At 37.5% G+C, this 24,936-nt stretch overlaps 2 protein-coding genes across 5 annotated transcripts; one reads left to right on the forward strand and one right to left on the reverse strand.

The window, feature by feature from the left end:
• The first annotated feature begins 4,537 nt into the window (after window positions 1–4,537).
• On the forward strand, window positions 4,538–15,185 carry LOC110710184. 2 transcript variants are annotated; one of them, XM_021888447.1, is made up of 4 exons: window positions 4,538–5,222; window positions 5,918–6,766; window positions 7,554–8,666; window positions 12,260–15,185. In XM_021888447.1, the coding sequence occupies exons 1-4, from the start codon at window positions 5,012–5,014 to the stop codon at window positions 14,845–14,847; spliced, it is 4,761 nt and encodes a 1,586-aa protein (XP_021744139.1). In that variant the 5' UTR covers window positions 4,538–5,011; the 3' UTR covers window positions 14,848–15,185. The 2 variants fall into 2 exon arrangements, with proteins under 2 accessions (XP_021744139.1, XP_021744141.1); XM_021888449.1 differs by having other exon boundaries at window positions 5,011–5,222; window positions 5,932–6,766.
• Window positions 15,186–15,399: 214 nt separating this feature from the next.
• LOC110710186 (RNA pseudouridine synthase 5-like) lies at window positions 15,400–24,416 on the reverse strand. 3 transcript variants are annotated; one of them, XM_021888451.1, is made up of 11 exons: window positions 23,973–24,412; window positions 23,803–23,860; window positions 23,547–23,621; window positions 22,770–22,860; window positions 21,787–21,949; window positions 21,058–21,145; window positions 19,894–19,978; window positions 19,711–19,786; window positions 17,776–17,843; window positions 16,273–16,366; window positions 15,400–15,546 (listed from the first exon to the last, which is right to left on the reverse strand). In XM_021888451.1, the coding sequence occupies exons 1-10, from the start codon at window positions 24,052–24,054 to the stop codon at window positions 16,304–16,306; spliced, it is 849 nt and encodes a 282-aa protein (XP_021744143.1). In that variant the 5' UTR covers window positions 24,055–24,412; the 3' UTR covers window positions 15,400–15,546; window positions 16,273–16,303. The 3 variants fall into 3 exon arrangements, 2 of the variants coding, with proteins under 2 accessions (XP_021744143.1, XP_021744144.1); XM_021888452.1 differs by lacking the exons at window positions 15,400–15,546; window positions 16,273–16,366 and adding an exon at window positions 18,149–18,218 and having other exon boundaries at window positions 17,774–17,843; window positions 23,973–24,416; XR_002509137.1 differs by lacking the exons at window positions 15,400–15,546; window positions 19,711–19,786 and having other exon boundaries at window positions 16,288–16,366; window positions 23,973–24,415.
• Window positions 24,417–24,936: the final 520 nt, after the last annotated feature.

The raw sequence follows: 24,936 nt of genomic DNA on the forward strand, positions 1-24,936 counted from the left end.
TCTCCTTAGTCCAATAGACTGAGCAATCTCCGAAGACCGCTTGGGTTCCAAGCTCAAACCGCCTGAATCTTGGAAGGTTGTGTACTTGGTTTGGGGCAATCACGGTTGTGATTGATTGACTTGGGAACTCATCATACTCCTAAAAGTATTAAAAGTCCCCAAGTCAATCAATCAAGTTTTTGAAACCAACCACAAAACCGCCCTGGGGCAAAAGAGTCAGCCGGTTTGTTAGTTGCCGCACGCAATTAACAAGTTAGGAAAATTTCAAGCATACATATATAACAAATCAAAGAAAATAAAAAATCGCAAAAATTGAAGCAAATGTAACAAAACCGACTCAAACGACAATTTCATAAAATAAAGCCCGACCAAAAGGCCGAGAGAGTGATTGTCAAACCGGATCCACATCCGGGAAATAAAGATTGTTGAAATTACATCCAAACACTCGACTCACAGGCCGGAAATATAGACGGCTCTTAGCCGAAAGATAAATCTAATCCTTCTGAGTCTGCTGCTGCGGGGGCACCGGCTGGTCTTGGCCAGAGGGGAGCTCGCCTTCAGTTTAACCTGGTTGAACTTGGTTAGAGTCAACCGGGGCCTGTTCATCCTGCTTCTCCTCGAGCTCCTCTTCCTCTTCATTAGAGACGATGCCAGCCCACTCCTTGAACGGAGCCAGCACCGCCTGACCTAGGGTCTGGGCATCATATACCTCAGTGGCATACTGATATCTCAAGTTGAAGAACTCACAGTCGGTGTTCGGACGAATGAGCTACCATGCCATTTTCATGCACTCCTCGCAATCTCTCTCATTCTCCGCGACCAGTCGGTCCTTCTCCTTTGCAAGCTCAGCTTTGTGGTCTGTCTGCATCTGCACCATCTCAACTTGGAGCTGACTGATGTTTTCCCTAAGCTTGGTATTCTCTTGGTCAGCCCCCTTTAATGCCTTGAGGTCTGACTTGGCATTCTTGAGCTTAAGCTCAAGATCAAACGCCTTGTTATTAGTCGTCTCAACAGCAGCCGTGAGCTCCTTAATCAGTTCCTTTTGTTTCATCTCTCAGGCTTTAGACTTTATATCATTCAAAGTGTTTCTATATTGAGTTGAGTTTATGGTATGGGTCGCCCTGGCACATGCGTCTCTTATCTCCTCTTGCTTCTTTCTAAACGGGACTTTGAGCCCATCCACCCTCAGCATCGCCTACAGAACACAGCCGGTTAAAAGAGGGGTAGATAATGTACTGTTAAAATCAGGCATTTGAAAGAAAGCTAAGTTACCTCGGCTAGCAAGGCAAGGATGCGGTCAAAGTTGACCTGCTGTAGCCCGGGAACCTGATCTTTCTCTGACCGGGTGAGGGTCCTCAACATCCGTTTGGAGTACTGCTGGAGGTCTGGCCACCTTTGAGAGAGATCTGCACCAGAAGAAGGATGTGGTGAGAAAGCAGCATAAGCGGCACCTATATTATGCCGGCTGCCAGACGAATCTCTTGATTGGGTAGCTTGAGATTTGACTCGCATATGCTCAAGCGGCCATGGGAGTTCAAAACAGTCGTCCATACCTTGGTTTTTAGACTGAGAGGTCTCTCCACCCACAGCCGCTGCGAAACCAGTTGCAACACCGAGTGGCTTGCCACTCTTCGACGTCCTCAGAACGTCTAGCTCGTTGCCAGCCAGCTCAGCACTAAGACTGAGCGCTTTCGAACCTTCCGGACCTTTGCCTCCGGTTGTTGGTATGTTTTGTACAGGCGGCAGGGATGAAGCCGTCTGAGTTGGATTTACCTTCCTTACTTTAGAAGGGGTTTTGCCAAGCTCATCAGCATTCCGCTTGAGCATTTTGGAGATGGATCATGGAACGTGTTTGCTCCCCTCATGAAATTGGAACAAATTGGTTACATCCGGGTAACAACCGTCTAATGTCTATAAAAGTTCACACAAGGGATGCAGGCGGAATTTACCCCAGCTTTCTTGGTCACAAGTTGGGCCCTTTTCTTCTCAAGCCGATCTTTCCGGATCTAGGCCGCAGACTTGGCAGGCGTCTTTTCAGCATCCACCATTTCTAGACCTTTTTCTGCAAAAAGAAACCGGTTGATTAGACAAAACAGAAGTCACAATAATAGAAACGGCAACATAACGCCGGCTAAATGGTTAACGTACGTCTCTTAAACATGGTACTAAGACCACAGGCGCAGAGGAATGCCTCATCCTTGAGCCAGACTGGATAAGGTACCCAATTCTTAGGCACTATTATTTCTGATCCATCGTCTAGGGGTGCAGTTGTGGTTTTGAAAAACTCCGGCTCCATTATTTCAGCCTAGGCCTTCTTAAGAACGTGTGGAAGGGCACACTTCTTCCCTAAGAGAGCCGGCTCCTTGTTGTACCGGCATAAGAAGCGGTTGTGTCGCAGAGACGGAGAAGAGACTAAATAAAACTTGCTCTTCCAGTTGGTCCACTTGGACGGCTTGTCCAGAGTCATCATGTATTTCGGGAGTGTGGTCAGAGTATACCACACCCCCCAGCTGCCTAAGGCCCGGCTCATGTAATGCATATGAGCGAACGCCTCAAAGCCGGGCGTAAGATTTTGCATCTCGCAGGCGGCGATATAGCTAAGAATGTTCACCCATGAGTTGGGTGTGAATTGCCATACGCCTAACTCATAACCCCTCAAAATGGCCCTAGATAATTCCTTTGTGGAGGGGGAAGTAGAGGCCGGCTTTGAATGCCGCCTTATAGCAGCCAAAATAGTTGTCGGCATGGTTAATATCGTCCTCCCAGACGACAGTCGCCTCTGCAGGCAGCACAATTATTTCCCAACCTTTCCCCATTGGGCACTTGTCCTTAAAAGCTTTGAAGCTAGCTTCCAGGGTAATTCTATCCCTGGCGGACATGCGTGTCTTAGTCGGGTTGGTCATAGACGGCCCCTTTGATGACTCACCCTCCCGGCAATCGGCATCCGCTTGTAGGGAGCTTGATGCCTCAGAATCAGATCGTTGGACGTCCTCTTCGTCGTCTTCCTGTTCTGATTCGTTTTGCGCACTAAGGGCAGAGACGGATCCCTTATCGTCTGCCTCATCTAAAATCCCATCACTGGGAGTGGTGGGGGAATTCGGAGGAGAATCTATAGATACGAAGGCATAAAATGGCACTTCCAGAATTTATAGAGAGGTAAAAACAGGGGCATCCCCGTAATTTCCTCAGAAGGTGAACAATTAAAAACTGTTCACCACTTCTAGAGTGACACGTGTCACAGGCGCGACGTGGCACGCCACGTCACCCCTGTGAGGGGAAAATGATTTGGGTAAAAATAACCATGCTACGTGGCCTAATCAAAAGAGGACACGTGTCACCCCAAGACAGGTCCAATAAGGGCCACTCACCAGCTGACACGTGGCACCCCCAATCAGCAAAGGAAAAAGGCGGCCTTCAGGGCCCAATTCCCGAGAAAGCCGTAAAATGGCGTAGCCCACCAAATTTAGGTCAAGATGACCTAAGAGAGGGCACATTTTCTAATGACCCTATAAATAGGGAGATTTCCCTCATTTCAGGGACACGTTCAATTATTGCAAACACTGAATTTTCTCACATAAGAGAAAACACCTGATCTCAGAATCCGAGAAGATCTCACTTTACCTTTTCCGCACCTTTTTACTTTCTTTGACCGGTTCTAACTTGATCGTCGGAGGTGGAGCTCCTACCACCCGGACTCTCCGTTGTTTTGCAGGTACAGGCGCCCAGAATCCAGATTTATTGACGTAACTCTCCCAAGGGACACAGAATACCCCGAAACAACTTTATTAATATGTAGTTTCATCCATCTCTTTTTAGTTTACACCTTTATTCATGTTTTACTACATATACATTCCACCATTAATTTATTTAATGACCGATGAACAAAATACATAAAAAGTTGATATTTCGAAATTATATATCGTGACGAATCTAATAAGACACTAGCTATATTATGTTTATTATTATGTACGTATCACTGAAAAAAAATTGTTATAAGGGATTATGCGAATAGTGCTAAAGTCAAAATGTGTCATATGAATATACGTGTAAGAAATATATAGATACGAAGGCATAAAATGGCCACTCAAAGACATAATGGAGGCTACACCCATGGAATGGATCAAATGTACAATCTTTAGGCCTAGTGATTCTATTAAATTAGAGAGAACTTGAGGGAAAGTCCATATAAAAGAGACGAGACATTCAGGTAGGTCGAATCAAATCAAATAAGTAAAGGTCACTATCGAGTTATCCTTACACTCCAAAATTGCATTAGGGCTCATTAATTCACCCTGATTGAATGGCCAGGACAAGTCCCAAACGACTTGATCGAAACAATGATTCAAATTCATTATTAGTCCACCTCTTTTAAAAATAAATATATAATCGCGTCAAATCATTAGGAAAACACCTAATTACAATCACAGTCTAAGTCCAATTAAGATTACATCGGGTCGAATCACACTTAATAATCCCCATAAAGCAATAGCAATATGGATTGGAGAGAAAAAAAAGGGAGAGAAGAGTAGGGCACACAAAGGCACAATTCACAAAACCAAAGGAAGAACAAGAAAGAAAGAGAAGAAGGCGGACGTGAAAGCATAAAATTAAAACGAGTTAAACCCACAAAGCTTTGAGATACGCTACACCTTCTCTTCTCTTCCCTCTTTTCTCTATCCTCAAAAACCAATCTCTTCTTCTCTTCGTTTCTCTCTCTAACTTTCTCTCTCTTCCCTCAGCAAACCCAACCTCAACCCTTCCTCAGCAATCACTTACACAAGATTTTCCCTCAAAACCCCAATCTTTCTTTCTCTCTCTAACCCCACCAGGAGAGAGAATTTTCCGCCATTGCCGCCCACCTTCGTTTCTTGACAAGATCCACCTCTTTTGTTGTTCGTACCCCAGAATTACACTTGGGTTTTTCTGGGTTTCTTCGATTTTCCCCAAATCGTTTGTTATTCCATGTGATTTTTTAGTCGATGCGATTAAAAGTAGTGGTGAGAGATAATTGATGCCGCCGGAGCCATTGCCGTGGGATCGGAAGGAGCTGTTTAGGGATAGGAAGCACAACCACGACTTTGGTGGTGGTGGTGGTCCACCTTCTTCTTCGAGATGGAGGGATTCATCTTCTTCCTCCTCTTATGGCGGATCCCGCAATAACAATAACAGCGATTTTTCCCCTCGTTGGGGTTTTCCTTCCTCCGACTTTCGCCGTCCTCCTGGTAAGTCTTTTTCTCTCTCCTCTTTTTTCCCTAATTTTTGTTGTGGTTGATTAATTTGGGAGTTTTGAATCTAGGGTTTTCTTTGTTAGGGTTGGGAAAAAGTTGTTTAGGATGAATTTATTGTTTTGTGTCGGCAACCCTAGGTCAACCTACCCTTATTTTATTTCTGGGTTTGCTTTTGATTTTTTGGTGGCTTTTGATTATATAACGATTGCTTGGGTGTTTTTACATTTTTTTTTATTGATTTCCCTAGTTTTGTTGGTGAAATGGGTATTTTTTTGGGGGGTTGGTGAGAGTTTTTGATTTTTGAGGTTTAATACTTTAATCTTTCATTAGGGTTCATTAGGATGCTCGAGTTTGGTTTGCCAGGGAGTTGTTGGTTATTGAAGAATATTTGAGACTGTTTGTTCGTCTTTGGGTTTGCGGAAATTGTTAGGGTTCATTTAGGATACCCTAATCGTTCCTGAGGTTGAGTTTGTTCTAATTAAGCGCGTGTGTTGTGTTGTGGAAGTTGATTTTGATGTTAAATCTATGTCTTGCGTGGCGGGTGGGGTGAGGATCTGGCTGGTTGTTAAGGTTTTTGTTGTGTTTTAATTCAACTGGTGTTATGTAGTTTAAATGTGTGCGAGTAGGTTGATTGCTTCTTGTGTTGATACATGGTTTGTTTTTTCCTTTCTTAAATTTATATCCTGAAGGTCATGGTAAGCAGGGTGGATGGCACATGTACCCTGAAGATCACGGGTATCCCACACCTCGTTCAGCTGATAGATTTATGGATGATAATAATATGTTTAGACCTTCTGGGATGCGTGGAGATGGAAGATATGGTAGATTTTACAGGGAGAACCGCCCCTCCTTTGGCCAGAGAGATTGGAGAGGGCAATCTTGGGAAGGTAATCACCATCATGGTGGTCCAGCAAATGGAGTAGGAAGACCACACATTGTTAATGATCAGAGGGTAGTTAATGATTCTCCTGTGCGTGCTTCTCATCCACACTCTGATCCTCGAGATCAGATTCATGCAAAGGAACAAGTTGATAAAACGAGTGATGCTAATGGGTCTAATACTGGCCAAAGAGTTGATAAAGAGAATTTGCTGGGATCTCTTGATTGGAAGCCTCTTAAGTGGTCTCGTTCAGGAAGTTTGACGTCTAGGGGTTCTGGTTTTAGCCATTCAAGTAGCTCTAAGAGTATTGGAGGAGAGTCTAGTGATGTGAAGTGTGATTTACCCCCAAAAAATGTTACCCCTGTTCAGTCACCTTCTGGTGATGCTGTTGCATGTGCGCCCTCTGTTACTCCATCTGAAGAAACATCTTCTCGGAAGAAACCACGGCTTGGATGGGGGGAGGGGCTGGCTAAGTATGAGAAAAAGAAAGTTGATGGCCCAGAAGACAATGTAAAAAGTAATGCAATTTCTGCCAGTAATGTGGAACCCTCACATTCGCTCCCCTCAAATTTGGTTGTCAAGAGTCCCAAGATTTCAGGTTTCTCTGATTGTTCATCGCCTGCCACGCCATCATCTTTTGCCTGCAGCTCTTCACCAGGTATTACTCTTGTTCATTTTTATTGCTAGTGTAAGGTGATGCTCTCTTTTTTTTTTTTTGGTTTTTTGACTCCCTGATTATTCTCTTATTACGCTTCAACTTGAGATTAGAATTTACTGCTGTTTCTTGTGTTGCTTCCATGACATCCCTAGCATTGTATTCCTTTCAGATGGTTGTAATTAAATTATTTACTGAAAACATAATCAAGGTATCAAATAAAGGACCTTATATGTGGCGAAGGTTCACTTTTTAGCTTACTGTCACATAACAATGAATAGGTTTTTGAATATTTTCATTTCCAAAGTATATATTGAGAAGATCTTTCTCTTAAAACTCTGTATAAGTGGTGTTAAGCCTCTCAAAATCTATATACTGCTGGCTCATCATTGAGCGGGATGTTGCACTTGCGACTCTCTGACCATTGCTGCACTACTGCAAGTCGCTTTTATGAACTTGAGTTGGCAGTCTGTATCTGATTATTGTGCCTCTATTTGCTATTCTTTTTTTTTTTTTTTTTTTTTTTTTTTTTTTTTTTTTTTTTTTTGAGAAAACCTCTATTTGCTATTCTAATTAAGCCATCACTACCATATCTTTTACTTTTTATAGGTCACCTGAGTTGATATTTGGTTTACCGGCAGTGAGTACAAGTTGAATATTTCTTTTTTGTGTTTGTCTGTTTGTTTTATAATGTCCCTAAGTTTTGAATATGTTAAGCCTTTTGACCTTCTTTATGTACTTCTAGATTTATTTCTTTTAGTTTTTACCTCACCAAATTAAGCTATAACAGGGCTGGAAGACAGAACATATGGGAAAGCAGTAGATGCTGGTGGCGATGCTAGCAACTTCAGTGTCTCATCGATGCCTGTTCATGAGAGTCAGCTTGAAGGTTCACATTTTAGGTTGGAAAAATTGGAACTGAAGTCAGTCGCCAACTTGGGCTCTTTGCTCAATGAATTGCTACAGGCAGATGATCAATGCTCTATGGATTCTGGTTTCATGAGATCCTCGGCTTTCAATAAACTTCTGCTGTGGAAAGGCGATATCTCAAAGACATTGGAGTTGACTGAAACTGAGATCGACTCACTTGAAAATGAATTGACGTCATTGAAGTCGGAAACTGATAGAATCTTCCATCGTCCTGCATCATCAAATTCAGGGCCTGCAGATTATAAAGATGGACCAAATGATTGCCAAACTGTCTTCCCAAGACCACATCCTTTGGAAGTGGTCTCAAATGAGGAAATTGTTTCGGAAGATAGACTTCCTTGTGATGATGCCGGTGACGTTCAAGCTGAAAACAAGGATGAGGATATTGACAGTCCTGGCACTGCCACATCTAAATTTGTGGAACCTCCTGTTCAAAAGCCCATCTCCCATGATGTGTGCAAAAATTCTTCTGGGGAATCTTGGTTGGTTGAGTCTACCAAAAGTGCAATGGATGTGGGGACATCTTGCCAAGGCCATGATAGAAGTGTAGTCCAAGTAAATAACATAATTGCAATTGATATTGAGAACCCTGGTGTGTGTGATAAAAAAGTGGATAGTATATGTGATACAGTAATAGCTTCAAATAAGGAATTGGCTAACAGAGCCGCAGAAGGGCTTCTTAAGTTATTACCTAGTTGTGATTCGATGGTGGCGAATAGGGCTTCTTGCACACCTGCTGATTCCACAATGAAGGAGAAGTTTTTGAGAAAGAAAAGGTCCCTTAGATTTAAAGAGAGAGTGATATCACTGAAATACAGGGCTTTTCATCACCTTTGGAAGGAGGACTTGCGCTTACTTTCTTTGAGAAGTCATCGTGCAAAACCCCAGAAAAAGCCAGATCCGAGTTCACGTATCCTGCAAGTAGGGAGTCACAAGAATCGGTCCTCCATACGTTCACGTTTTACTTCACCAGGTAAATAGAATCTTACACTTAAAATACTATATCTAATGTGGCTTCAAATTTTGCTTTTTAATGGAAGTATTTAGTTAAGTTTGACCACTTCTTGGCATTAAAGAAAATACCTGTGTGTAGAATTTCAAGTCAATTTTTGTTGCTTTAGGAGAGATGCTGGAATATTGTGTAAAGGATAAGATTTTTGATAGGATTTAAACTTGTGATATAAGTGGGAAAATTGTAGGCTGAGATTGAAATATGGTGAATGTTATGCTGAATCATGCTGCAAGTTTTATCTTGAAGTAGGATGTTTATGACTCTGAGAGACGTGCTCTTTATTTTGATTTATGATTTAACTGACTGAGCTTACCCTTTTGGTCTTGCCAAATTGGATGCAGCAAACATTGGTTTTGTACTCTGTACTTCTGTATACTATCGTGGGTTCTTTAATGCTTATGCTTAAGGAAAGAAATTTTCGATTTTCCTGAAACTATAGGTTGCCACTTCCATCAATTTTATACAAGTAATGAAAGTATAACAGAAATTAAAGTTCTGTAGGTATTTATTTTTTTTCTAGTTTGTATCAATCATTAATCAACCTGCTGGAAGATGTACTTGGAGACTTTAAAGAATTGTTAGTAAGTACTTAGCGCCAGAACTTGGAAAACATTAGTCGGCAGTCACTTCCACTACGGGGTGTGGTTGTCTTGATTGGGAAATTATTTCATATAATCCCGTTAGGCTATTTTGTGATAATTTCCTACAAAATGACATCTTCTAGAGGTAACACCCGTATGGGAAAACCTTCTCACTATGCCCCCAAAATAGTTGTTTCGGTTGCTTTTTGACGGTTTCCAATGTCCACTATCACCAATTGAAAATCCCTTCCTTGATACATATTTGATTTTTCTCTAGTAAAAAATATGATCAAATTTTTAAAGCTTGACCTAAAAGCAATTGGAACCACTATTGGGACCGAGAAAGTACTAAAACTACTCCCCCTTTTTTTAACAAGTGCTTCATTTCCCATTTTCAGCCGTTTTTCTAATAAGTGTTCCATTCCTATTATTGGAAAATTGTAACAATATTTTCATATATTCCTCCCCACTAATGGTCCTCCCATTTCATTTTAAAATATTTTTTCACTCTCTCTCTCCTCCCCACAATAACCCACTAGTGCTTCTGATTTTTATTTTTTTTTTAAATTCTTCAACATACTCCACTTGAAAATAATATAATGCATTTAACTCTTTCTCCTAAAACTTTGTGAAAGTCTAAGTGGAGTACTTGTTAAAAATCGGAGTGAGTTGTGGAAAAGCTGACTTCTTTTTAATTGAAATATAATTATTGGAAAAAAAATAATTATTTTGAAATTATAAGTGGAAAAAGAAAATCAATTGAAAACCCCTTGGCTCATATTTCTCTTGTAAATCTGACTCCCAACTCCAAAAAAAAAAAAAAAAACTGTCCCCTTCCCTCCTGCACACCTGATTTCAACATAACCACGTTACGATATCATATAGGAATTTAATACTTACCAAAGCTGTCCTTTTGTTGGGTCACTGCTAACACCTTGGATGATGAAGAGTTTGAAGCATTTCATGGGTTTTTTGTCGGTTGATCTACTTTGATTAGCTTTTGTGATTTACTAGGTTAAACCCCGTGCAATAGATGCACGGTTGTTAAATATATTTAATGATAACAAAATAACAAAAATAGTTAAAAAAACAAGGACTCGACACACCAATTATTAAAGAGTATGTGTGAAGTATATTTTAAAAAATAACCACAAATATTAGTTATAATAAATAATATATGTTTTAGAAAGTTTAGTGTAGATTTGATGTAAAGCGAATGTAATAATTTAGATACAATCCTTTTCTGGAGTAAGATTTTTTTTTTTTTTTTTTTTTTTTGTCAAATACTTTTGGAGGGAAAATATTTAATGTAACGCTGCCAAGTGTCCTTTTGGTTTCGCATTTAGTAATATATGTAATTGATACAACAACAACAACAAAGCCTTATTCCCTAAATAATTTGGGGTCGGCTAACATGAATTGTCATAAGGAACTAGCTTTGATGATTTATAGTTAAGGAAAAATATAGTCATGTGGTATCTTGTGAATAATGTGCGCTCTCTCTCTCTCTCTCTCTCTCTCTCTTGCCCCAACAAACTCAAGTTTTTATGCGTTTTCTCAATTCTCTCCTACCCACCAGGGGTAATTGTTCTACCAACCTACCTTTCAAGTCATTTTATTGTGATATTGATTTGAGGCAGCAGGGTGGTGGTATTGGAGAGGAATGGGTTATTTTCGCTAGAGAAAAGAAGCTATGTGGTGGACTGGTGGGGAGGGATGAAGGGGTTAAGCGTCTCATGGATTTTCTTGGTTCTATGCCTTTTTTCATCAAACCCCAATTATTCTCTCTTTTCAATTCTCTACCCATATTAACATGGGAAATTTTCTACCAACCTGCCAGTTACCTTTCAAGTGTTAATGTTGTGGGGTCAAAGAGGAGAAAGATAAGGGTAATTGTGGGCTCGAGGCAGCAGTGGTGGCAGAGAAGAGGAAAGGGAGATTTTCACTGGAGAAAAGAAACTATGTGCTGGCAGCAGAAGTGAGGAGGGGTTTGAGGGTTTGCCAGAGAAGGGGAGGGATTTGATCTTCTTTTTTTGCTTTTCTAAATTTATTAACAGCTCAATTTAAATACCGTGTGCTATAATGTGTTAATTTGTCATACTTTATGAGGATATTCTTCCACTTGGGCTTTACCTCCAGAATGGATCAATATGTAGGTGATATATCAGATAATAGTTTTAAATTTACGTTTTTGTGGGATAATTTCTTTTTGCACTTCAGTAGTCATTTTTCTCTACAAATTATGATTTTCCTACCTTGATTGTTGGCGGCATTAGTTTGAAGCATTCCTGATTAGAAAAATTGCCTAAGCTTTGATGGTTTCAGAAAGATGATTGCTCATGGAAATTAAATGGCCTTGTATCCTGGATTAGAAAAAAGAAATTGCATGCATTACGTAGTATGAATAAAGGATCTTATGTTTTTTCTAGGTTTGTGTATTATATGTAGCCAGATCAAACTATTTTTCTTTAGTGCTCTGTTTCATATTTGCATTTGTTAAAATATATGGTGGATGACATGTCATATCCTTATTTGCTAGTTGATGTTCTGGTAGCACGACTATTCTTGGAGATAATAGATATTAAATTTGGCCCACTTATTTGTGTTAGCTGAAGCTGTTTTTCTACTATCCATGGATAACAAATTCTGTGGGTGGTGTGTAGCAATTAGATCATCCTATATATAATGGTTAAGAGCATAAAATTAATTATTTTTGTTGGCAATTTTTCTAAGTTAAGTTGGGGTTGAATTATGAATGGAACAGTTGTTAATGAAGTAAAAATGTTTTCATTGTCTTTTATGGGAGCTTTATTTGGCAGAAGTTTATGTATATCATTCTTGACTCTTTGTTGATTTCATTACTTGATTTGTCAACAGAGATGATTGATTGATTTTTTTGGGGGCAATTATTTAAATATTTTTTAATTATCTCGGTCTGTATGCCTAATTTTGAACACTTTATTACTTTTGCAGCTGGAAGTTTAAGCCTGGTTCCGACAACCGAAATCATCAATTTTACTGGCAAGCTGCTTTCTGATTCCCAGGCCAAGGTTTATAGGAGTGGTTTGAAGATGCCAGCTATGATCTTGGATGAAAAGGAGAAGATGTCAAGGTTTTTGTCGAACAATGGATTAGTTGAAGATCCCTGTGCAGTTGAGAAGGAAAGAACTTTGATCAACCCCTGGACTTTCGAAGAGAAGGAAATTTTCATGGATAAGCTAGCTACTCATGGGAAAGATTTTCGGAAGATTTCTTCTTTTCTTGATCATAAGACTACAGCTGACTGCATTGAATTCTATTACAAAAATCATAAATCAGAATGTTTTGAGAAAATCAAGAAACTAGAGGTGAAAAAGATAGGGAAGCCTATATCTGCCAACACATATCTGGTGACCTCTGGGAAGAAATGGAGTAGGGAGATGAATGCTGCTTCTCTTGATATTTTAGGTGCAGCTTCAGTTATTGCTGCTCAAGCTGACCAGGCCTTGGAAACTTCAAAGTTGCTTTTAGGAAAATCTAGCAACAAGAGATCAAGAGGATCAGATGGAATCATTGAAGAATCTAGTAGTTTGTTTGGTGCTGAAGATGAAAGAGAGACTGCGGCTGCTGATGTTTTGGCAGGCATCTGTGGTTCGTTATCATCAGAAGCAATGAGTTCCTGTATCACTAGCTCTGTTGATCCTGGTGAAGGCAACCAGGATCGAAAGCACCAAAAGGTTGGTTCTTCCATTAGACGACCTTTGACTCCGGAGGTCACACAGAACGTTGATGATGATGATACTTGTTCAGATGAGAGCTGTGGAGAGATGGACCCTGTTGACTGGACAGATGATGAAAAGACTTTGTTTGTGCAGGCATTCTTGTCTCATGGAAAGGATTTTTTGATGATTTCTCGACGTGTGAGGACAAAGTCAAGTGATCAATGTAAAGTTTTTTTCAGTAAGGCACGGAAGTGTCTTGGTCTGGACATTTTACCCTCTGGCAGTGGGGGACATCATGCAAGCAATGATACTAATGGGGGAGGAAGCGACACTGAAGATGCTGGCATTGTGGAGACTGGTTCTATTGTCTGTAGTGACAAATCAGGTTCGAGAATAGATGAAGACCTGCTGCAGGTTAATCAAGATGTGTCGAAACCTGATGCTACTGTTGAATTGAATGCGTTGGAAGAAAATTGTGGTCCAGGACAGTTGGATCATAAAGATTCTGATTTGGTACTGAAAGATTTGATTCAACAAGGTCACCTGGCAGATGTCTCAGATCCACTTGCTTGTCGTGGGATGGTCGATGTCATGGTTAAGGACTCAGCTACAGCTGTTGATACCAAAAGATCTGAATTTCATCTGATGATCCAGGATGATAAAACTAAGGTGAACACATTAATTTGTAGAAGTGCTACTGATGTTGCGCGTCACGATTCAAGTGTTGCTATGGATATGGAAGCTGCTTCTGGAATCTCTGACAGCATATCAGAAGTGCATGTATCTTCCGCGCCCGTCGAATTTGTAAATCCTAGAGATGGGTTGTTCAAATCATCGTCTGTGGGTAATGTGCATCATCTCCTGTCTGGTAGCTCTATGATGAATCAAAGTGAACTCTGTCGAGATTTAAAAGGTTTCCCATTAGACTTGTCAGTCAAGTCAGAATTGCATGATGTTCGCACTATTGGAGATGAGAGTATTGATCAATCATATCAACGTTCTTTTCTCAGAAAGTGTAGTCGTGCTGTATCTCACAACTCAGTTGCTGAGCTTCCTCTTCTTCAACAGAGTGAAGATGAACTTGGCTCCTGCTGCTCTTCAAAAACGGAGAAGTCATGTAGAAATGGTAATGTGAAATTATTTGGAAAGATTCTCAGCAAAACATCTTCTGTTGATAAACCGTGTTCTAATGTCGTTTTGCATGATGAGAAGGCCAAGCACCATTCTAATCAAGATGTAAATGGGAATTCTACAAGCTTTGCTGACGACCATAATAGTTTTTTAGGTCTGGAGAATGTTCCAATTAGGAGTTATGGTTTTTGGGATGGAACTAAGATACAGACTGGTTTTCCGACTTTGCCCGATTCAGCTTTGCTACTAGCCAAGTATCCTGGTGCATTTTCTAACTACTCAATATCCTCGCCAAAGTCAGAGCAACAGCCCTTGCCAGCAGCTGTGAATGGTAATGAATGCAATATGAATGGTGCTTGTGTTTTCTCGCCAAGGGAGTTCAGCAGCAGTAACGGCGGGAATGTTATAGATTATACGATATTAAGAAACCAAGATGGTCTGCAGCCATTTAGACTAGATATGAAGAAAAGGCCTCAGGATGTTGTGTTCCCAGAGGTGCAAAGGAATGGTTTTGAATCATTAAAGCAGCAGGGAAAGGGTGTGGTTAAATTGAATGTTGTACAGGGAGGGGATATTCTTGGAGGTTCATGCAGTGGGATTTCAGATCCTGTGGCAGCACTGAAATTGCATTATGCCAGTCAACAGTATGGTGGTGTCGGAGGTCACTCAGTAAATGGGATTGTTAGGGAGGAACCTTGGAGAAGCCAAGGAGGAGATGTAGGGAGGTAGTAGGAATGCCAGGGGTCTTTAATAGGAAGGCCCTGGTGTGGCAAATCATCTTTGTTTGCCACAAAGTTGTACATTAGGTTTTTGTATTGTTGAATTCATCTCCTTTGTTCTACTGAAAGATTTAATTTAGGTTGCCTTAGATTGCTTGTAATATTGCAGGGTTTGCATTTGTTGTATTTGATGGAAGATACAAAAAATAATCTGGAAAATTTTGGGAGGTGAGGAATCTAATAGTCAATCTTACGGCCTCCTTCCATTTGTCAACAAATCATTAGTCTAATGTTTTTGTTCATATGTAGTTCTAAATTCAATGAAAGAGATCAGAGTTCTGGTTATTATTTCTATTGTACTTGGTTTCTCTGAGGCCTTAAGTTTCTGATTTTTGAAGTTGATGCTGTTATGACAGCATTGATTTTTTTTATTATTATTTTTTTTTTTTTATTTCTGGATCTCAGTTTTAGAGGGATATTATGGATTTCAGCTATTAATTGAACCATCAATTTAATCGACTTTGATTAGAGAAATTGAAGTGGTACATCGACTAGAAACAAATAAATTAAACAAAATATTGCACTTACTAGGAAATTTAACAGGGTACAATACATTACACAGATAAAACAAAAATGTCAGCGACTTCCTCAACTACTATTCTTCCTCTAATTTGAGCATAGAAGGTAGTGGTGCAATGATTTTCAGAACCTGCAAAAATTGAAAACATGACAATTGATCTCATGGCAATGGGGATTGGAACTTGGAAGTAAAAAGTATCAACTCACTAGCACAAGTCATCAAGCTAAACATACAGTAAGATACTCGGAGGTAAATAAAGTATTTGTAAGTCATTAGGCTGAGCAAGTAGAGTTACATAAGTTGTTTCTCTGTGCCACCAATTATCTATAAATGAACATAGCACTTCTAACTTTTAAGATTCCTAGTCCAGATAGTCCGATTTCAACATCTGCCAGTTGATTCATGCATCATCTCAATAAGGTTATGTTTCCTGTTTCCAACCAGGAACTCAGAAACTTAGGGGAAACGTTTTAAACCAGCAAGATTACTCTATTATACTTTAGTCACCAAATGACCCTTTTCTTTTTTATAAAAACTCTTTGAATAGACCAAACTTTAATGCCATCTTTACTTGCATATCTTGTTGAAATAATAAATAACATGAGATTCTTAAGCAAAATTATTGATCCATTGCTTTAGTTTATAAAATATGTTCCCTCATATTTGCGCTTCTAAGTTGTCATTTCTCATTTCCATTACACAAATGCTGTTGTCAATGAGTCTATGGTCAAAGAAAATATTGTTATCACTTTCATACCAGAGCATGTAGATGAAACTCATCATCATAAAACAATACTAACTGAGCTTAGATGAGAATGAGAATAGTATGCATAAATGCTATAATCTTATAATTACCTCATTTGTAGTAGGGTGGGACAGAATCACTTCATGTGCATGCAAGTGATACCCACAGTCCCCGGGTACAGGGTTTGTAGGCCGTTGATACCCTCTGCATATAATAAAGTTCATTCAAGATAAATAAATTGACAAATTCAAAGACACTAAAAACACCTTCCATGGCCTGTAATCTGCATACAGCTACTAGGACATTGAATGAGTAAGCATATGTGAGTCTGATAACATACTTTTCTAATCCAAGATATAAAGCCGTTAGCATTTCCACACATGACAAGAATTCAGTTAAACCTAGTTAATATCATATTGGTATTATAAATTGCCTCACCTTCTATTGTTAATTACAAAATAACCTATAATGTAAAGTCTTCCTTGAGGTAAGGGTTTCCTACACTCACCTTAAACAATTTTACTTTTTTTTTTTGTAAAAATAGAAGGTGATAGTATAAAGTGAAACATAGGAAAATCTGCACGAAAACACCCTGAAGTGAAGCTTCATTTCTTAATCACACTACTAACTAAAAATCAATAATCAAAAACACCCTTTACGGGAATTTTATTTATTTATTTTTTTCCAGCATCACCCATTAACATTACCCAAAGTTAACTAATGGTGATTAAACAAAACTCCCCTTGTTTTCCCATTTTTGCACATCAATCTTATTTGTTTTCTTGGAGAAATAGAATTTGGGGAGGCCTTCTGCAATTTATATTGTAGTAAACATCTTATCAATTAAATCAACTTTGATGAATTTATATTGAACGTTAACATTATATATGTAATGGGCAGTGATCAGAAAAAAAATGTTCACTTAAAAGGTGTTTAATACAACTTTTAGTAAGGAGTTCTGGGAATATGACTTTAAATTTGGATGTGAAGGAGTATAACAAAAGCTGCCTTAGAAGTTGGAAGCATCATGAAAGAGAGGCCACACACAGAGAGAAATATATGATAGTTGCAGCATCAACAATTACCCACAAAGGCTTTAATGAAATGATATCAACACAAGTTTCATTATATCTTTACTTCTCAAGGACAGGCTATAACCATGTAAACTGTAATACTGACTATTGCCAACTTGTTAGCCATGTAGTCTCCATCTCCTAGAGGTCAACAAGATTATTAGCAAAGAGAATAATACTCTCTCTCTCTCTCTCTAGTTGCTGGTATGACACTTCATATATAATAATCATATTGAAAGCCACAAGGCCCTGCTCTATAAGAGAAGACACAAGCAACATGATCCTCATACTTGCACATAATATCTTTAGCCAACCACCCTCATCACGCTTTGTGGACCAGCAAAACAAAAACACTTTCCATTATATTAGTGGAGCAACAGTACATAGAGTTTCTAACAAAAGTAATTTTCCAGCATTGGAAATGCTTTAGGGAACCATAGAACAAGGCGTCTAGACAACCAACAGCGTTGGATAAATTCAATTTTTCAGATATAAAGGTAAGTCACAGGTGCTTGTAGAAATTAGTGGTGAGCATAATACCTGCACCAGTGTCTGGTCTTTTTCAAGATCTCTTTCAAGAACCCTGACTTTGCTTAGGGCTGGTTTACCTAGTTAAAAAGAGAGGGGGAAAAAATCAAGATCATGCATCCATAAATTTCCTCTAGCAAACTCTACATGGAACTATTATTCTCTTTCACAGTTTCACCTCCTCTCCTCTGGCACACAAAGTACTAATTACAGAATAAGAATATTGTCTTAAAGCTGTTCGTTAGATTGATTATTCTGGAACATTTATTGTTGGAATAAAAAATTACTACTCCTATCCCATTCTATTTTAATGTAACAAAATTAATTTGCAGATGGTCTTTTTGAAAGGCATAAAGCCCGAGATCAGGGAGGGAAGACCGGCCACCTTTAAGGCAAAAGGCTTCGGAACAATCCCGAGTGAATTCGGCCTTCTTGCATTTTCTCGGGAACCAACTCTGAAGTAAGAAAGAGGAAAGACAGGGTGAATGAATTGCATTAGTGCGATTTGGCTAGCTATTCAGAAGTTATTTATAAGACCAAAATGAATTAATTTCCTAATTGCCATTTTTCATTCAAAGAAATGCCCCATAATTTTAAAGTCACATTTTTCAAAACAGGAAACTTTACTTTCAGTTATTACTTTTTATCATATTCTCGTATAATTTGAGAAATCGAAGAAGAAATAAAAAGCCCCATATCACTTGAAATGGAATGAGGGAGTATCATACTTAGAACATGCTCTTTTAAATTGGGCATATGTTCTTTGTGTTTGCAGTTAACTGAGCATGTCAGAGTATTGAAAAGCATGTGTGCAGCGAGAGCACGATGAGCACCATATTTGTGTATGTAGTATCTTTATTGTGTGGTTCAGATTGATCATCATAGTTCCATTATTGCTCTATGCGCTTAGTTCTCTCTATCTCTCTCATATCATATATCATATGGATCCTCTTTTTTATTTCTCTCTATCTCTCTCACCTCCAAAATTGTCTAGGAGTCCGTGATTTTAAAAGTGATGCGTCTAAAAAAAGCAGAGGAATTAATAAAAGACATGAATTAATATCATAAAAAAAAAAAAGGCAAGAAAGTGTTTGATTAATAACACTATAAAAATGATTCCTAGCAATTGCATACTCTAAAGTGTTAAATATATACTTCCTTTGTTCTTTTTTATTCTTTTTTACTTTGACCTGTTTCTTTTTTCAGGCTTGCCAATGCAAAATTTTAACGATCAATAACTTTAATTCTCCGTAAGTAAAAATTTTAAAAGTTAATGTATTATGTTAGAACTTATTGAGACGAATTCAAAAAGATCCCACACGAATATTTTTTTCCTTACATATTATTTACAAAAGACGGTCAAAGGAAGGGTGGTGAATAGTGTAAAAGTCAAAGCGGGTCAAGCAAAAAAGAACGGAGGAAATATATATTTTTTATATGCATTACATTGCATCAAGAAACTAATTTTTTTAATTTGTTCTTGAAATAAAAATTTAAAAAATAAAATAAAATCAAACTGTAGTTAATTGTCAAACAATGTAGTGACCTTTATTGTATATTTCTATTCCAACACCTACTTTGCCAAGCTAATATTCATTTAACAGGTTCTAGTAAATAGCCACCGTCTGTTTCAACAGCTATCAGATACTCAAAAGCTACAAGCTAATCGATATCACTAATTTTTCCAAACATGCCCTGGCATGAAAAAAAAAAAGTATAGTAACATATGAAGGTAGTGAATCATACTTAGAGATCTCTAACTTATTAGAGATGTGCTTCAAGGTTAAGCTTTAAAGTTGCAAATTTAGTTATTGTATGATGCAAAGTATTAGCTATACATGCCAAAAATAAAAAATTATCATGGTGGCCTTACACCATTGTGCTGTAATGCCTTTAAGAGTACTAAAATGATATAAAAGAAAAAATTGAATTTAGATAGAGAATAACCTAAGGGCAGAGCAACATATAGACCCTTAGCAACCCCAGGATATCGTATGATTCCAATTGGCTGGTTGATCAGAATCTGTCAATTCAATTATTCCAAGGGTCGATGGTCACCAGCTTATGGTTCACCCCAAGGGTAAAAAAGTTGTATAAAAATCCAAATAGAAAGTTTTTTTTCTGGAATACCTCATTCGTGTCTATAATCCCCTTGACTAGTGCCCGATATGTTTTGGTTATCCTTCGTTCCACTTCATTCTCTGAGACTATCTCTCTGCAATGTATCAAATGTAATCTTGAACAGTTAATAATGGTAGTTTCTGATCTAAAACCATAATTTAAAAGATTAAAAAAACAGCTATCAAAAGAATAAAATCTATAACAATACTATAATTAACAATAATACGTAGTATAACAAAAGTAACTTCCCAAAGTCACTTGATATTGTCCAGAAGTACCACAAGGAATCGGACAGCAACTGGGCTTTTGTCTACTAAAACTTCCCAAAGTCACTTTCTCTTCAAGCTCATACATCGAGCTACAGAAACTGCTCTAAACATTTCACTTCAGACATACATATCCTTTTATTGTTAAATGAACATCTAGCTATATGCTTAAGCCCCAAGATATGTCAGGCTTTCATGTATCTCAAACCAATGGATCCTCAGTCATCAATCACACAAGAGCCATAATATCCATCTTCAACATTACAGAATATAGTAATATACACCAGCTGATCTAAAGAACTCCTCTTGTAACCAACTGATCCCCAATCATCAATCAAGCAAGAGCTGTAAGCCAACAGATCATTGATGTAGTGAGGTCTTTTCTTTTTTTTTTTTGACAAAAAAGGTCTTTAGAAGATCCCAGACACATCTTTGCAATAAGCTTCTAATCAGGCCAGAAAAAGTAATAAGCCTTCTCTGAAAGCTATTCAAGCACTGGCATGTCAGGCATAACATAGTAAATTTAGCATAAACAACAAATTAACTGTTATGAGAACATGCTCCATATCTAGGAATTGTTTTCACAAAGCTGTACGTTCAACAACTACCAATAGCACACAGAAGTATGAAATTTGATCCTCCACAAGTCCACAGAACCAAACCAGAGCTGCAGAGATGTATAAAACTTAGTAACTTAAACCTTATCAAGATCTCATGTACTCTTACAGAGTGATCTAAGTTAATAGCCATTTCTAGGTCACTTCATCAAAACTACTGAGTTGTTGAAGGCTTTGAAGCCATAGACAATCCCAAAGTGGACATTTTGACCGGGATGGAGGAACAAATTAGTTTGACAAGCTTAAAGAAATTATGGACAAATCGTATCAAAGCAGTCATTTTTACTAGCCTTTTTCCTCTCACCAATGATGTCCCGTCAGCAAAATATGCAGCAAGGCGAGCCTTAGCACTCTTCGTCTTTGCACAAAGCAATACACCTGTCATAGAACCAATCACCACATGAAAAATAAGTGTCAACAAATTCCAAACAGTGATTTTAACTCACCAAAAAGAGAATCTCCGAGTACACCAAGTACAAAAGTAAGCACAATGCAGAGACATATACAGAAATCATTCTGAATAAGATAAACATAGCAGTAAAATCGTTTAGTACAGGAATGTAAAAATATATTATTAGTCAAAATATATTATTAGCACTCTTCTTTGATGAAAATTTTAAGTTTATAAAGGTTCTCGCTCCGGAAGGAAAGTTCAAGAACTTTTAGCCTGTCCATACATTATTTACAAAAAGATATAGATCACAACATATTTATCACTTTAAGCAACTTGACTTTTACCGAATAGAATAAGTAGGATCAACTTATCTCACTTTTTTTTATTAACATAAATTTACCACAAATGCAATTTAAAATAATTACTTCCAGCATCTGTCTTCACTCAATGCTTTCTGTGAATCTTAAGACATTACCCGATATTTCTAACACGTCCTATTAGCAAGATGATAAGAACAAGTGTTCAACAAATTCATGCATTAAGATCATGGATAAAGAATATTCCACTAAAAATCATGTTCACTAAGACTTAGTATTGAAGTTCTCCATTCAGCAAGAAGGCTAACCTGATGTGCCCCTGCCTAGACGGTGAACGGGAACAGGATGAAGTTGACCTGGAGTTGAATTGCCATTCTTGTTTGCATGCCACTTTAGCTGCGTCAAAACAGTACGCTGCTGGAAGAGTCCTCCAGGTAGAACTTGCAATCCAGACGGCTTATTTATAGCAATCTGTCATGTAGCACCAAATATAAGCCAGCATAAATATTTACTAAGGTCGACTGGAAAGCTCAGACAATGGATGCGCAGAACTTTAGGAATAAATGGCTATTATGAATCCAAGGTTTTATCATCGTCAACTCTCATGCAATTGACAAAGGATCTAATTACAAAAGGTTGTCCAGGTTTGATCTGAATTAATCAAGTAAATTTAACCCTTCTGCATGCCCTTCCATTTTAGATTGACATATCATTAAGACATTAACTTCCCCAAATTCGCACTCAATTCCAACTTCCAAAGATTTTTATACAGCTAACCTTGAGAAAAAACCTCAGCACTATTCAAAAGTATTATCATCCTATTAAACAATTTAACAAATAATATTTTTCACAAATTTTATCGTACACCTCAGAGCACCATGCATAAGGCACTTCATTTTTTTTTTGAAAGACTTAAGGAACTCCAATTAAATATGCTCAATTTCAAAATGAATTAAATTGTGAGTGACCTAAATTTGTCCATGTATATACTCCTAATGAGTACTTTATACATCCATAATTGACAAAGATAAAGTTATTACAAATAAAGGGCATATTCATTTTCCCAAGAGCACCATTTAGTGATAAAAAATGTACTACCTCCATTTCGAATTATTTGCAACGATTAAACATTTTCCACTCACACTTATGTCAAATCGTGGCAAATAATTTGAAACGGAGGTGGCATATTCTTCACAAAAGAACCATACTTATTGCACAAATATCAATAAGCTACAAAAATTACAAGAAATACATGAAAAAACCAAATGCAATTAGCATTAGGATGATTTACCATGTCACCATCTTCATAGAGCACTTCGAACAAGAAAGGTGTCTTGGGTTCACTCCATGGAAGCCGATGATAAACCAACTTCGAACCAACTCTACAACATTTAACACTTAGTAAATGACTAAATGGTAATTAAAATACTTGAATTAAAAAATATCTCTATACAAAAGGAAAAAAAAATAATACTTCCATGAGTTCCATCATTTGATGACAAACTTAACAATTGTTGATATGGCATTTCCCAAACCAAGCCTCAAATTTCCTTTATGATTTTAAGTGGATAATTCATATACTCCCTCCGTTCATAATAATACTACATTTGCTTGTGTCGTTGTGTGTGATCAAAGTTTATAGACTTTCACCAAATTTTTTTTACATGCAAGTATAATAAAACATTAACAATAATGGGATATTGTTAAATCCATATCAGTGCTTAATTTTAAAGCATCAATTTTTTTTTATAATTTTTAAGAATGCATAATCATATATATATATATATATATATATATATATATATATATATATATATATATATATATATATATATATATATATATATATATATTAACATCTATTCTAAACTACAATTCTTATGACCAAACCGAGGGCTATAATCAAATTGTTGATGTCTAGTACTTGTATTTTAGTTGGTTAAAGTCTTGGAGTAGAACCCAAGACGGGGTTGAGTCCGGTCTACATCATCGCCCTTTGTAACTCTCTATACACATCAAAAAAAAGAAAAAAAAAAAAAAAACACAAAGGCCTCAAAATAATACTGACCTAAGAACAGAGTCTGGATCAGTCACAGTAACCCCATCAATCGTAATCTGTCCATTATGAATTCTCTGTAACCAACTGATTAAACCAGGAAACACATGAAACAATCAGAAATCAAACAAAACAATGAAAATTCAAATGAAATAAATTAAATCCTTTAATTATCAAATAAAATAAAACAAACCCATTACGTATCCTTCAATTATAAATGCTTTAATTTCAACAAAATAATTAAAAAAAAAAAATTATATAGAAATACCCCTGCAATGGAGCTGAGCTAGAGTAATTGGAGGAGTAGAAATTGATGAGAGTGAAACCTAGAGAGAGAAAAAGAGGAGAGAGAAAGTGTTAGTATGAAATTGAAGAGGGTGTTGACTGTTGAGTTGTGTAGTTACAAATCAAGGGATGAAGGTGGAAGAGAGAGAAAACCTGAAGAAGAAGGGGAAACGACGTCGTTGTAAGTGAGACCGTCGTTGAATTCAGGCCATGGTATTCCGATTGTCGTCATCATTGCTGCTCTGTTTTGGTATCACTAAACTTGGATTATATAAATTCCGATGATTTTTAGTAAGGAAATCACTCTTCCCTCGTTCTTCTATTATTTATATAAATAGATTTGTTTCATGTGTTCTCAAAAGAAAAATTAGTAGTTTCATAGTAAAAATTAAGTTGGAAATTACGAGTTATTGGAAGTATTTCTTACTCGAGACAATTGTGAATCGTTAATTTTATTGGTTTAGCCGATGTCTTAAATTACTCCGTATTGAGTAACGGTTGAATTAAAAGTATAAATAAGTGTAAATCTAGTAAATTCGAGAGTTTACATTGGTTGCACATTCAAATCTTGATACACATATAAGTTCCACACCTTACTAGTTCTAATTCTTCATTTTTCTTAAAGGAGAAGCCGTTTAGAAAAAAGTTTTTTTTATTTAATTATTAGTGCATTGCACATGTCAAAAGGATAGTACAAATTTATATTTACAAAGATAGTTTGGTTGTCATCAAATGCTTCTAGGATAATTAAGATGTACAATTGTCCACGAAAGGCTGAAATCTCTAACTTTTAATGGTCATGGATAATATAAAGATCATTTGTGATTAAAGTGATCTATCTATAGGGAAACAACTCAAACAAGCTAGATTAGTGTTACATTTCTAAATTAAGTCATAGCATAATTGGCTACATTTCACCCGAAAAAAAAAATGATTCAATAATTGATATTGATATGAATAGTGACAGCGACCATTTCAGCATCGCATCAACGATGGTTTTCATTCCTGTCTTATTTTCAGCTTGATACATACAAGATGCAACAATGTAAATTCAATTGTTTGTAAGTTGCCAGATTAATTAACGAATATGGCATCACGGTCGTTTCAAGGCATAATT

Source organism: Chenopodium quinoa, unplaced genomic scaffold (genome assembly GCF_001683475.1).
Source record: "Chenopodium quinoa cultivar QQ74 unplaced genomic scaffold, ASM168347v1, whole genome shotgun sequence".
Lineage (NCBI taxonomy): Eukaryota > Viridiplantae > Streptophyta > Magnoliopsida > Caryophyllales > Amaranthaceae > Chenopodium > Chenopodium quinoa.